The sequence below is a fragment of the Xenopus laevis genome, chromosome 5L, assembly GCF_017654675.1.
Source record: "Xenopus laevis strain J_2021 chromosome 5L, Xenopus_laevis_v10.1, whole genome shotgun sequence".
NCBI lineage: Eukaryota > Metazoa > Chordata > Amphibia > Anura > Pipidae > Xenopus > Xenopus laevis.
Genome location: NC_054379.1, coordinates 107,589,746 through 107,603,643, shown reverse-complemented (window position 1 = coordinate 107,603,643; position 13,898 = coordinate 107,589,746). Strand labels below are relative to the sequence as shown.

Genomic DNA, 13,898 nt, shown 5'->3' with positions numbered 1-13,898 from the left:
CAGCCTAGATTTTGGAAAATCTAGCAATAGAGATTTTAATTGGGCTTTTAGGAGAATGTCGTCCAAATAAGCGTAAATTTGCATTCCCATCAGTCTTAAATCTGCCAAGGATTTTTCCCAATTTATTTTCCAGCCTAGATTTTGTAGGTACTCTTTTGTCTCAGCTAGAAAATCTAGCAATAGAGATTTTAATTGGGCTTTTAGGAGAATGTAGTCCAAGTAAGCGTAAATATGCATTCCCATCAGTCTTAAATCTGCCAAGACTGGTGCTAGGATTTTTGTGAAAATCCTTGGGGCTATAGCCAATCTGAAAAGCATAGCCGCATACTGGAAATTTTTCCACAAGATTTTAAATCTGAGGTATTTTCTGTGGTCCCTGTGGATAGGTATATGTAGTTATGCGTCTTGCAGATCTAGCTTTATCAACCAGTCTTGCTCAGATAGGGCCAGAGAGAGATGGACGTCAAGGTTTCCATTCTGAATGTTGATGTTTTTAGGTACTCGTTAAGATGTTTTAGATTTAGTATTACTCTGTATTTTACATTTATTTTTCTCCTGAGGAAAAGGTGTGAGTAAATGCCCTTGACTATTTGATTTGGAGGAACTCTTGTGATTACTTAGTTTCACCATAAATTTTGTATGGTGGATTTGAGCTGTCTTGTTGCATGTTTTGATCTTGCTCTGTCTAAAGAAGTGAAAGAGTATTGAGGTTTGCTTGTGAGTTCTAGGCGGTATCCATTTGACACGATGTCCACCGCCCATTTGTCTTGTATTTTTTGAGCCTATACTGCCTTAAAGCCCTTTAATCTTCCACCTAAGTAAGGCAGTTGGACTCTCGTACCTTCATGCTTTGTTTTTGTCAGTTTTAGGTTCTTTTTTGAACCCCTGAAAGCTTTGGAAATTTTGGCTCCTGGCTTTCCATTGTCTAGTGTTGTATTTACCTGGTCTGTATTGTCTTGCATTCCGAAAGGAGCTTTGCTGATTTTTGTTTTGAAATCTTCTATCCCTTCAATCCTGTGGTAAGAATGACGATTTTCCTGCTGATGCTTTAGAAACTATTTTGTCTAGCTTGGTTCTGAATAATAAACCTCCTTTGAAGGGCAATGAGCATAAGTTGTGTTTAGATTTTGAATCTGCTTTTCTGTGTCTTATCCAGAGGAATCTTGACACTGCCAGTCCCATAGTTCTGGCTGCAAACTTTACATTCCATAAGGAGGCTTCAGCTGAGTATTCATTTGGCACCTTAAAACAGAAGGAAAAGTTAAGGGTAAGGCCACACTAAGCGATAGCGCGGTGATTTGACTCGCGGCGACTTTTCGTCGCGACTTTTAAACGGCAATCGCTGGCGAAACTTTGGTGCTGGCGTCTATGGGGAATCGCTGCGTAAAAACACACGCGGCGATCTTTTTTCTATTGTCGCTCGAAATCGCCTCGCTAGGCGATTTCGAGCGACAATAGAAAAAAGATCGCCGCGTGTGTTTTTACGCTGGCGATTTTGCGCGATTCCCCATAGACGCCAGCGCCAAAGTTTCGCCAGCGATTGCGGATTAAAAGTCGCGGCGAAAAGTCGCCGCGAGTCAAATCGCCGCGCTATCGCTTAGTGTGGCCTTACCCTAAAACTAAGTAAGCCTTATCAGAAAGGTCCACCTAAATATACCAGTAAACCCTAAAAGAAGTGCTACTCTGAGTCCTCTGTCAAAAGAAACACTGCATTTCTTTCCTTCTATTGTGTACACATGGGCTTCTGTATCAGACTTCCTGCCTCTCTTTGCCCCAGGCAAGAGCATGCTCTTTTGCTCCTCTCCCCCCCCCTTCTCTGCTGTAATCTGAGCCCAGAGCTATAAGTGAGCAGGGAGAGACTGCAGCTGCTATCCTAAACAAACAGAGAGCTTCTAGAGCTTTTTTTCTACAGAATAAGTATAGTATTCTAGCTTGCACTATTGCAGCTAATCTATTGGCAATAAAATGCTTCTGTAGCTTTCCTTCTCCTTTAATTTCATGGATAATTTCTAGAAGCTTGGATCTTTCTACGTCTGATTTGATAGCATGTTCCAATTCATTAATCCAGATTTTGTTAGCTCACAGTAGTGTTAGCTACCTTTGCTTTGCAAATGGCTCAGTTTGCCAAATATAGCTTCTCGAGAGTGGCATCCGGTCGCCTTTCCATCGTATCCTTGAATGACACACCCTCATGTACTGGTAGAGTGGTTCTTCTGGCCACTCTGGTGATGGCTGCATCCACCTTTGGTATGTTGTCCCAGATTTTGGAATCTTCCTCTGCGAAGGGAAACATCTTCTTAAATTTTTTAGAAAAGGCCAGTTTCCTGTCTGGGGTTTCCCATTAAGATCCCATGTTTTTCTTGATTACCTCATGCAAAGGAAACAAGTGGTTTCTTTTGGCTGAGGACTTTAACATTCTGTCTTTACTTGAAGAAGTCGGTTCATCTCTTAGGTTTAATTTTTTCCATATAGCCTTGATACAGTGATATTTCAGTCTGATCAGAAATTTTGCCTTCTGAGATGGAAGGTCTCTTCCCTGTGTTTGGAGCTGACACCCCCGCTAGCACTTGCATTCTCTGAGTTGATAGTGTTCAAAACTTTATCGGTGACTTGGGAGACCATTTTGGACATAGAATTATTGAAGGATTCCTTCATCCAATCCATCAAATCTGTGAATTGTTTGGAACTGACTCCTGTTGCTTCCTCCATGCATTTTCTGCACACTTTCTTTCTTGGCAGAGCTGTCTCTCCACAGTATATGTATTTTGTTATGCTATATTTTCTCCTTTGCTCCTCTCTGTTAGGGGAACTTCTGCAAGAAGAAAAGTCCTATTATAGAGGAATCTCAATCAGTTCTTCTGTTTACTGACGCACAAAAGGAAAAACTCACCCCCTGGAGCCTGAATATTCAAATTCCGTCTTGAACTCATCACACCAGTCACTAAAATTAATAACATGTTGCTTTTAGAAAAAGGCAATAATCCGTCAAAGATTCAGCGTGATAAAGATAGGTTAGTTATGTTAATTACAACCTGCACCCTCGTTCCAGGCAGTAGGCACAATACTGTAGTGGCAGCAAGTATTGGGGGAGAAAAAAACGCCAATCTGAACACCAGCAGCGTTCATTACTGGCTTCCACGTCTATTTAAACTGTTGCACATGCTCATTACCTTTCCGCCATTGTGGAAGAGTCCGTCAGCAGTTTATTGCGCATGCGCCGGCAGAACCCGGCATTGCGGCTTACTAAGCTGTTTGGCAGTGATTGGCAAAGGGCTCGCCAGTCCCTCCGGAGACTCGTATAAGCACCAGCTCAGTCCTGGAGCCTCAACGCAGGAGATGCCAATATGCTGGCACAGTATGGAGGGGAAGTGCAGGAAGAAAAAAAAGATGGTGGCACAGGGGATGGGAGCTGTTTTTATTTGATACTAATTCCTTTTCCATCCACATGACAGGAGGGATTAACCCTATTGTGCCCACTGCCATGTGGAAGGAACAGGAACCACCAATGTTTCCTGCAGGTTTTGGGCCAGCCCTTGCATCTCTATATTGGATGTCTAGATATCAGATGCTACCATATCCCTATACATCCTAAATATTACAAATTCCAAAGATTTGGGGTATGAGTGAATCATAAAAAAAATTATTGTTCTTCTATTTGGACTGTCAACTGCTCCAAGTATATATTTCCAAGGTTTACTGGGACAAAAAACGTGTTCTATCCATACATGCCATGCCACAGAAAATGCAAATTAATTTTAAAAAAGGGACAAGTAGTAGATGCATTATCCCAGGGTTTGGATATTCCCCTGGGATATGCATTCTCTCTAATTCCTTTTATTCCAAAGGTCATGCAAAGGATCATCCTGGAGAAAGCTAAGATTATCTGTGTAGTGGCTTATTGGCCCAGATGCCCATGGTTCATTTCTTTTTTTTTTTTTAATTTTTATTTAACAATTTGACAGTTAAATGTTATATTTTATCAGTTCGTTACATATTTTGTGTTGAAGCTGCAAAGTTACAATCTTCTTGTTTTCTGTAACAGTTTATTTTATTCCAGACTGTGATATATAAAGTTAAATAAAGTAAGATAGAATAAAAGAGAAAGAAAAGAGGAAAGTGGAGGGGGGGGAAAGTGGGAAGGGTAGGACCTCACAAATGGGAAATGGCATTCCTCACAAAGTATTACATTTTGTAGATAACATATTTATCCTAACTGTCATTCTTGGGTAATAGCAATAAAGTAGTCCCATATATTGCGTACTTCAGGTTGCAGATCTTGCAAAATTAGAAGGGATTTGGGTCTCACACCAGGATAGCCAAGGGGTCCAAATTGTGGTATAGTTGTCCATTTTGTGGTGTATCATTGCAGTAAGTTTTTCCATTGGCCCATGGTTCATTTCTATATGGAATTTGGCAATTTGCCTTCCATGAAAGACTCCAATTTAAAGAAGCCTTCTTGAATACATATCCCTGTTAAATCCAGACCCTGTAGTCTAACAAAAACAATAAATCTGTAGCCTTATGCAGCATTTATTTTTAGATGGGGTCAGTGGCCTCCATTTGAAACTGGAAAGAGTCAAAAGAAGAAGGCAAATAATGAAACTATAAAACACTAAATAATGAAGACCAATAGAAAAGTTACTTAGAATTGGCCATTCTATAACATACTGAACATTAACTTGAAGGTGAACCACCTCTTTCATGTTCAATGTTCTAATACAATATGTTTACATCCTCGTCTACTGTAAAGTTATATTATATATAACAATACGTTAATTTCAAAAAAGTTGATTTGTAATTTATCTGATGACGTGCACAAAATGAGGCTGCCAATATACTGGTGAGACATCCAGGACTTTAAAAGAACATTTAAGGGAACATATTTTAGTCATCAATTCATAGAAGGAACCCTTTTTTCCTAACACTTTTTCAATTGCAATGATGGTGACCCTCGGTTTCTCAGTTACTGCTATATAAAGGATAAATTTAAAGGATACATTCCTTGATACAGAAATAAATAAAATAGATTTTTCATCTATGTACGGATATGATATCTGTTATCTGGAAATCCATTATCCAGAAAGGTCTGAATTATGGGAAGACCATCTGCCTTAGATTTATAAGCAATTAATTCAAATTTTTAAAAATGATTCCCTCTTTCTCTGTAAAAATTAAATAATACCTTATTCTTCATCCCAACTAAGATATAATTAATCCTTATTGGAGGCCAAACAATCCTATTGTTGTTTTTGTTTTTTTTTAATGCTTATATAAATTTTATATACATTTTTAGTAGGAGATTTTTAGAAGTATGGAGATCCAAGTTACAGAAATCCAAGGTCCTGAGCATTCATTCATGTGTATTTGCTGTACATTCCTTTCTAAAAAGGTTAGTCTAAATACATCATCTCTGCCCTGATAGCTGGATATCAAGGAAGTTTAAAGTCATCCCTGAAGTGAAAAGTAAATAACAGATTTAAGTTCACAAACTCCATAAATCGTAAATAGTATTTTAAAGGGTTATAGTCCCTAAAAAACCTGCCCCATGTATAAACTAGCATATGTAGGAGCAAATTTTGCCCCTATTTTTGTACCACACATTTGTGAATACTGTAGTATGTTATAAAGAAAATTGTTTTTTTTTTTTTAACGTACTCTGGGACAATGTAGTTATTGATAACACAGAAATGTGTTGCAAAAAGCTGCCTAAAAATGATGGGGTATAAACTAACGCTCTAAATTACTCTACTTCAACTCCGAAATTCACTTAGAGTAGAACCCCATTTTACGTCTTTCAAGGGACCAGGGAAAAACGATGTAAAATCAGGGAAAACTTAAAATCAGGGAAATGTGGTAAAGACCCTTAGATATGAAGTATAAAAAGGAAATAAGGTCAGAAGTCATCATTTTATGTAAAACACAGGAACTGCTCCCCTTCTGCTCCAGGAAATGCTCCCCACTTCTGCTGCTTCTCAGTCTTTTCACAGTACAGCTGCATAGAAGCCCCCTCCTGCTCCACTGCAACGCACAGCTTTCTTCTTTCCCTGCTCACAGCTTGCCATTTTTACCTGGAGGGTCACCTTTCCTTTGCCTGCCTTCAACACTAGGGCTCACCACTTTTGCTTGGAGAGTCACATTTCCCTCCCTCTCACTGAACCAATCGCCAGTACATGCATTTTGACCCTTTTCCTTTCCTGTACAACTTTTCTCGGTTTCTATGCAACGAGAGGTTGCTAAATTTAGTGACGTGCGTGCACTCAACCAAACTTGAATTTGATTTGGCCCGCCCTGTGTGTGGCGTTCTCTTTCTCCTAACTGGTTTGTGACTATATCACTCAGCAGGGATTCCGACGGCGATTGGCTGTGGTAACCTTTTCGTTGCATTGTACTTAACGTTTGAGGGCAAATAGGAGCAACTGTTGTAGCTTAGTAGATCCTCTTATCTAGAGCCTTTGAGGAGGACCCAGTTAAACCTGTGCAAAAATAACGCACAATTACTATACAATTCCGCAAACTTGTGCAGCATTGTACAGTTCTTCCCAGTGCCGTGGCCCTCAACCCGGACAGCTAACCAGGGCGTCTGTCTGAGTCAGAATACACTCTGCTCCTCTCCAGAGTCCAGGCTCATGCAAGGTGTGTTTCTGAATTATTACTTGTGTGGAACTACTAGTTATTGCATTGGAGCTGTTCTAGTTTACTCCAGCAGCGACTTCCCTTCACTGTGCCTGGCCTGTGCAGTTTACCTATGTTCTGACTGGCTGATATCGTTTCCTTTTACCTGTCTGGCTCAGACCAACTACCATTGTTGTTACATTCTTCGTGTCTTGTGTCAGGTCCACAGCATCAGCCTTCATTCCAGACTTTGCCACAAGGGCCCCAACTTCCCTGCCAAACCTGTACACAAATTGCTTTATAAACACCTGTATGGACTGAGAAAGTAAAGCTTCAGTTGCATGAGTCTTGCATCACCTGTCATTGCTCTTGTTGGTTGCTATTACTAGCACAGGCTGGAATGGGGTTCTCTGACAGTCAAAGTTAGTGTTCTTGACATTCAACTGGCCAGCAAGACATCATCATGCACCCACATTTTAAAATCTAATTTCAGACCATCCTATTTATTTTTTTTACAGGCAAAAAGTAATCACTGCAAAACTCATCACTGGCTTTTGAAGCACTACTAGTACTGGAAATCTTGAACTGTGCATTTCTCATCAAGGAATAAACCTACAGCCGATAAAGGAAATAAAGGACAGAATTCAACATGTCTCAGGATGAGAGAGCCAAGCAAATCCTAAAGGGATTCAAACTGTATCCATTCCTAATGGTTGAAATGAGCATGTAATGAGAGTGTGATATCACAAGACCTGGAGTAGGGTCAGGTGATGTGAGTATAACATATCCATGTAAGTCAAAGTGGAGTTAAGGGGTGATTCAGACTTGAGTTTTATAGCTCAGTAATGCAGAGATACCAGCCTCTGCCCCACCAGCGGTTGAGGTACAGCTTTCAGCATCTCCTGAAATATTAATAGTGCTTAGGGAGATCTTAGTCCAGATGGCAGGCCACAGGTAGGACTTCCCTGTAATACAGTATTAAGTCCTGCTATCACTGCACACTGACATATTTACCACATCCAGATATATATACATATTGGGTTCTAGAACTTTGCATGCAGTGGAACCCCAATTTTACAGTTTTCAGGGGACTAGAAAAAAAATTGCATAAAATCAGGGAAATTATTATGGAAGAGTTTATATGCCGAGAACTTCCCACACCAGTCAGTTGAACTAAAGAAGCTGCTCGGATGAGTAGTGAAACTTGATTACTCAGCAAGTCCAGTTGTTTTTAGATTTACCTATACTAGATACACCATGACCTGGATGAATGAAAATCTTCATAGTCATATTATGGATAATATATAGGCAGGACCACAAAAATGAGGGGAACCATAAAGTTAGTGGATGTAAAATTCTAATTTCATTGTACAGACATTTTTGAGATTCAGATACATCTAAAGTTCATCAATGCAAATTTGGATTACTACAACAATTTACAAGGCCACATCAGTATAATCAGACCTATTTGTCAGAACCCCTTAATAGCCACTGCTGGGATTCTAAAGTAACCACTAAATGTATCACATTGTAGCCTTTTCGTAATGGATTAGTGGGAACCTTACACCCTTTATGGATGATAATTGCTAAACTGCACCAGTGCAGTTGCCATGGGCAGTTGCTCTAGTGCCTTCATTTTCTGTGTTGTAAATAAGCACTACAAGAGACTTTTGCCTGTTGTCTTATAATGAAGTATGTGACTACTTCTAGTTTAAATAATGCTTCAGAACTGAAAGACTTTCTGCTGCATTCTAAACCAAGTGTTAGAGAATGCAGTGCAGTGCATTGCATTGATCGCTGAATATCAAGGTTCCCCCAGCTCTGCAGCGGTATCCGGCAATAAGGTTGGGAAGATTTTTTTTTTTATTTACCATATAGGCATCCACTTGAGGGCTTCTGCCCTAGGTATAGGTCTTCTTTTCTCTATACGGTAAGCATGGTCCTACTTATGCTGCAACCTGACCAAACCAGTGGATCTTTATATGTGTGGTTAACTATAAGGAAACCATTTACCTTTACATTTTTTGCTCATAGCTGTAGAGTCCGAAGTCATTTTGGGTATTCAGAGTCAGCAAAAATGTACTGACTTCAACTCTGACTCCTAATAAGTCTAAATACAAGCACTGAAAATAATCAAATCAGATTTAAGATCTTCTTTGAAGGAGGATATGGCAGAAGTAATTCTGTTTCTTAGAACAATCCTTTAGTTGATTTTGGATTGTAATTTGTTTACTTAACATGGAAAATACATTAGTATATTAAAGGAACAATAACACCAAAATATAATATACTGTTAGCATGCACTGGAAAAGCTGTGTGTTTGCACAGGTTACATAACAAATAACTGATAAAACACCATTGTATTGGCAGGGCTTATCTATTATGTGCTGTGTAACCTGTGCCTTTTCTCCCTTTTTCCAGTTTGAATGGCTGCCCCATGGCTACACAGCAGCTTGTTTACAGTATATAAACGATGGCAGTTTTTTAGAAGCAATGCTAGTCTTATCCATGCAGAGCGACAGTACATTATATTTTAATTACCTTGATGCACGTTCAGTTATTTTTTGCTACTGTTCCTTTAAAAACAAGGGGTGTTGGAGTGGGAGGACCATAAAACGAGTCGGAGTAGAATGATTTATGTATTAACTTATGTATTGGCTTTTGCAGTTCTGCAGAGTAATGTCCAACTTTATACATATCTAAAGTACCAAGCAGGATATTGGTCAAAGAGGTAATTGGATGAAAAGACAAATAGATAGGGTACTTATACTTGCTGTATACAGTGCCCCCTGTCTTGTAAATATGGCTTTCTCAAAAACATCCTGGCTATTTTATTACTTTTTTTAAAACCTCTTTAATTGGAGTTCCACTTAGATCTTCTTTCCTCTGAGTTAAAGGAAAACTATACCCCCAAAATGAACACTTAAGCAACAGATAGTTCATATCATATTAAGTGGCATATTAAAGAATCTTACCAAACTGGAATATATATTTAAGTAAATATTGCCCTTTTACATCTCCTGCCTTGAGCCCCCATTTCGTGATGGTCTGTGTGCTGTCTGAGAGATCACCTGACCAGAAATACTTCAACTCTTACTGTAACAGGAAGAAGTGTGGAAGCAAAAGACACAACTCTGTCTGTTAATTGGCTCATGTGACCTAACATGTATGGTTTGTTGGTATGTTTGTGAGTACAGTGAATCCTACGATCCCAGGGGCGGCCCTTATTTTTTAAAATGGCAATTTTCTATTTATGATTACCCAATGGCACATACTACTAGAAAAGTATATTATTATGAAAATGGTTTATTTACATGAAGCAGGATTTTACATATGAGCTGTTTTATGCAATATCTTTTTATAGAGACCTACATTGTCGGTGGGTATAGTTTTCCTTTAAACTGGAGAGCAGTGGCAGGAAGCACACAATGCTTCTGACTGACCAGCAGGTGCAAGGAGTTGTGGTACTGGCAGTTGACTGGGCCCTGTTTAAAGGATCAGTAACATCAATTTTTTTTATTAAAAAAATTGTTTCTGTAGAACGAAAAAAAAACCACAAAGACATATTAAACGTTTAAATCTCTAAGTCTTTATCAAGAAATAGCTTACTGAAACTCCGCTTGCGCTCCTCTTCAGAAAAGGCAACACGGCGATGATCCATCATGCAGCGCTCAACTTCTCCCTGGCTATCTCCTATAAGGAAAGTAGGGAGGAGAAATTGAGCGACCCACGATGGATCGCCTTTTCTGAAGAGGAGCGCAAGTGGAGTTTCAGTGAGTTATTTCTTAATAAAGACTTGGCGATTTAAACGTTTAATATGTCTTTGTTTTTTTGTTTTTTTTTCATTCTACACTAACAAATTTTTTAATAAAATTGATTTTACTGGTCCTTTAAGAGAGAGAGGCTTTGATATGCTCCTAAAAAGCCACATTCTTGGGAAATCTAGACCCACTTGTGCCTGGGTCTACTGTGATTTTTTTTCCCAGTGTCCTGTGGGTTAGTCACATTGTGAGCCTTTAGAAAGCCTACCAAGGCAAAATGCTCTGGAAAAAGTATGTATTTGCACCTGTGGAGTGAGTTTGGTGGGCATTCAAGCAAGTTACTATACTAAACAACGAAAGGAGGAGAGAGAGTGGTGAGTTTACAGCTGAAGTGACAAGCTATACACAAGCTTCACAGACTGTACAAAGGCCCATTGGACACCAGGTTTAAAGCAGAATGAGCGGGAGTTGCATACTTTTAGTGAGGAAATATTATAATGATTTTTATATTTTCTTACATATGGGGTTACCTGGAACTCTCTAGTATTAATGTAATACATGTTTTAATCTCTATTAGATCTATTATCAAACTTCTACCAAATTTTAGTAACCATGATAGTTCTTCTTTAACATGGTCACTAAAACAAAGGGGCCTATTTATCAAAGTCGGATTTTAGTACTTTTAGAAACCACAACTAAACTCTCTTTCTCTATAACCACGAATGTCATGACATTTATTAAAAGAAAAAAGTACGAAAGGAAAATAACACTGAACGATACGCTAAAAAATACAGATACCTCTAAAACCTCCATAGGTTCAAGTTCTGGCAATTCCTAGTGAAGAAAAAATCCTAAAAGTTCAAATTCATTTAAAATGGCCCAATAGAATCAGAGCAGCTCCCACTGACTTCTATAGGACCTCAAAAACATTTACCTGACAAAGTTTTGTATTAGTAGTTTTTACACTTAATACATCTAACATTTTTAGAGCTTTAAAAAACAAAAAAATAGAAAATTCTCGAATTTTTAGAGATTTGTGGAAAAAACTAAATTTGATTTTAAGTAAATGGGCCCCAAAAATGTGTTCCCGTCTTGGATTGGATTAGTTTGTATATTGATTTGCAGCTCTAGTCCCCCTTGTGGCCCAAGCCTTTGGATAGTGTTGCGAGGGTAATTGTTTCACAGTGTGGTCCTGTTTAATGCTGCATTGGTTAGGCTGGATTTTGGTCTACCAAGGGGTTTGAAAGTAATTGAGTACACTGATATTATCACTTGGCATCACCAGAAGTTCAACGGTTAGAAGGGACAGTGGAAATATATCTGCGTTTCAGTTGCTTCTCTAGAGGTAGGGCCCATAGAGTGGTTGTTGATAGTTTTGAAGGAAAACGTGGGCAGGTTTCTTTTGATTTCAACAGGAGGCACTTATTTGCAGAATATGGAATGTTTTGCCTCTGCATGTAGACACATTTAAATAAAATGTCCTCTTGCAAGCTGCACACCATATTTATGACCTGTCCCGTAGTTGCTGAACTGGTAGGAGTATATAGTGGAGTCGGAAGATATAGCCACTGAGGTGGCAGTTGTAATATCTGGATGGCCTTGACACAACTGATCATATTTTTTATAGGTGCTGCTGCCATAGTGGTCAGTGATTGATTCTGTACTGAGCAGAAGGCTTCTACTTGCTAATAATTATAGCTAAAAAGGCTTAAAAGGCTTCTTCTTGCTAATAATTATAGCAATGAAGAAAAAGGCAAAAAAAACTATGTATAATAATTGAAAGACCATTAAGAAACTTGATTTATTTTATTAGTTCATAGTGAATGTTGAAATTCTTCATAGAGTAACCTAAAACAAAAATATTAGAAGAGAAGGACAGCTGACTTTACATTTTATATTGAGTGCAAGCTCTCCATTATGTGTTCATAGTTTTGATATTTAATTGAGTTCTCTGACTGGTTTTGACACAGCAACCCTTAATTATAATACGACTACAAATGGCCTTACCTTATCAGAAGCTTTATTTTCCCGTTCAGGATGTTATGAATATTTACTGCAGCTCTGAATACTATGGAAAATACTACATGCTGCATAAACCAGCATCAAAAGTTTGTCACAGGGGCCGCCAACAGTATAAATAGAATTTCTCTTATTATTGTTGATATGACTCCAGACCATGACCGTAGCAATGTGCAATGGTGGGAGGTTACAAATAATGAAACACTGATACAAACTCACATCAACGGATGGGCCTTGCGTGCAAAAGCTTAATTCCTAGAATTAGGGGAACGGATAAAACCAGAATACATGCATTTTTTTTTTTTGACTTCTGGGAAATCAATTTCTCATTTTGAAGTTTGTATTTCGCTGCACATTTCTTATTTGCCTTTTAAAAAAATTTTTTTTTTAAAAAAGGTGAGTGAAAACAATAAATTTTTCTTCCAGCTTCCGTTTTGAAACTATATTAGTTTGTGGAAAAATAGATTACTCTGACAGCTGCTTTTTTTTTCCACTATCTTTTTGTATTCCCAGGGATTACAGTATGAGAAACATTTTGCAAGTTTGTCCTGAGACTTCTAGGATATGCAGTGTGACGGGGCATAATGAGCTGCAGGTCTTAAAGGGGTGGTTCACCTTTAAGTTCACTTTTAGCATGTTGTAGAATGACCAATACTAAGCAACTTTTCAATTGGTCTTCAATATTTATTTTTTATAGCTGTTGAATTATTTGCCTTCTTCTTCTGACTCTTTTCAGCTTTCAAATGGGGAGTCACTGACCCCATCAAAAAGCAAATGCTCTGTAAGGCTATAAATGTATTGTTACTGCTACTTTTTATTACTGATCTTTCTATTCAGACCCTCTACTATTTATATTCTAGTCTTTTTTTCAAATGAGTGCATGGTTGCTAGTGTAATTTGGACCCTAGCAACCAGATTGCAAACTGGAGAGTGGCTGAATAAAAAGCCAAATAAAACACAAATAATAAAAAAAATGTAAAGCAGTTGCAAATTGTCTCAGTATATCACTCTCTACATCATACTAGAAGTTCATTTAAAGGTAAACAACCCATTTAAAAGAACTTTAAGGCAGTGTCTAAACAATCAGGCACCCAATTTGAGCTATTTGGTAAATAATGAGGTTTTTTTTTCAATTTCTGAGTCAAAAGTAAGATATGGGGAGAACAAAAGTGTAGTTACAACCCTAGGCCTCTCCCAAACTTTACTGTACCCAGGACTCCAACAAAAAAAACTGGCCCTTTACTTTACCACTTAAAAAAGCAGAGCAGTTTGGTTGATGGGAACCAACTTTCTGTGATACCTGGCTTTGGGTCCTCTTCTCTCTTTTTGCCACAGGAGGATACACAGTTGAGAATGATCTGGAACTGGCTTTAAATCTGAGTGCACCAGTCGAGCAGTTACAAAGAAAAGGTCCAGAAACCACGTAAGATGGCGAAGGGTTAACCTTGCTGTGCACTACTGTTTTATAAACCAGGTATAGCAAACGGCAGTTTTGTGAGTTCCCAG

At 38.5% G+C, this 13,898-nt stretch overlaps 1 protein-coding gene across 3 annotated transcripts in view; it reads left to right on the top strand.

Moving 5' to 3' along the window:
- The window catches only part of pde6d.L (phosphodiesterase 6D L homeolog), a 43,130-nt gene that overhangs the window by 10,209 nt on the left and 19,023 nt on the right, over window positions 1-13,898 (top strand). The window contains exons 1-2 of one of the 3 annotated variants that reach the window (XM_018241351.2): window positions 6,213-6,366; window positions 7,131-7,308. In XM_018241351.2, coding sequence (XP_018096840.1) covers window positions 7,262-7,308 — 47 coding nt within the window. In that variant the 5' untranslated portion in view covers window positions 6,213-6,366; window positions 7,131-7,261. The other 2 variants (XM_018241349.2, XM_018241350.2) reach the window with 2 other exon arrangements.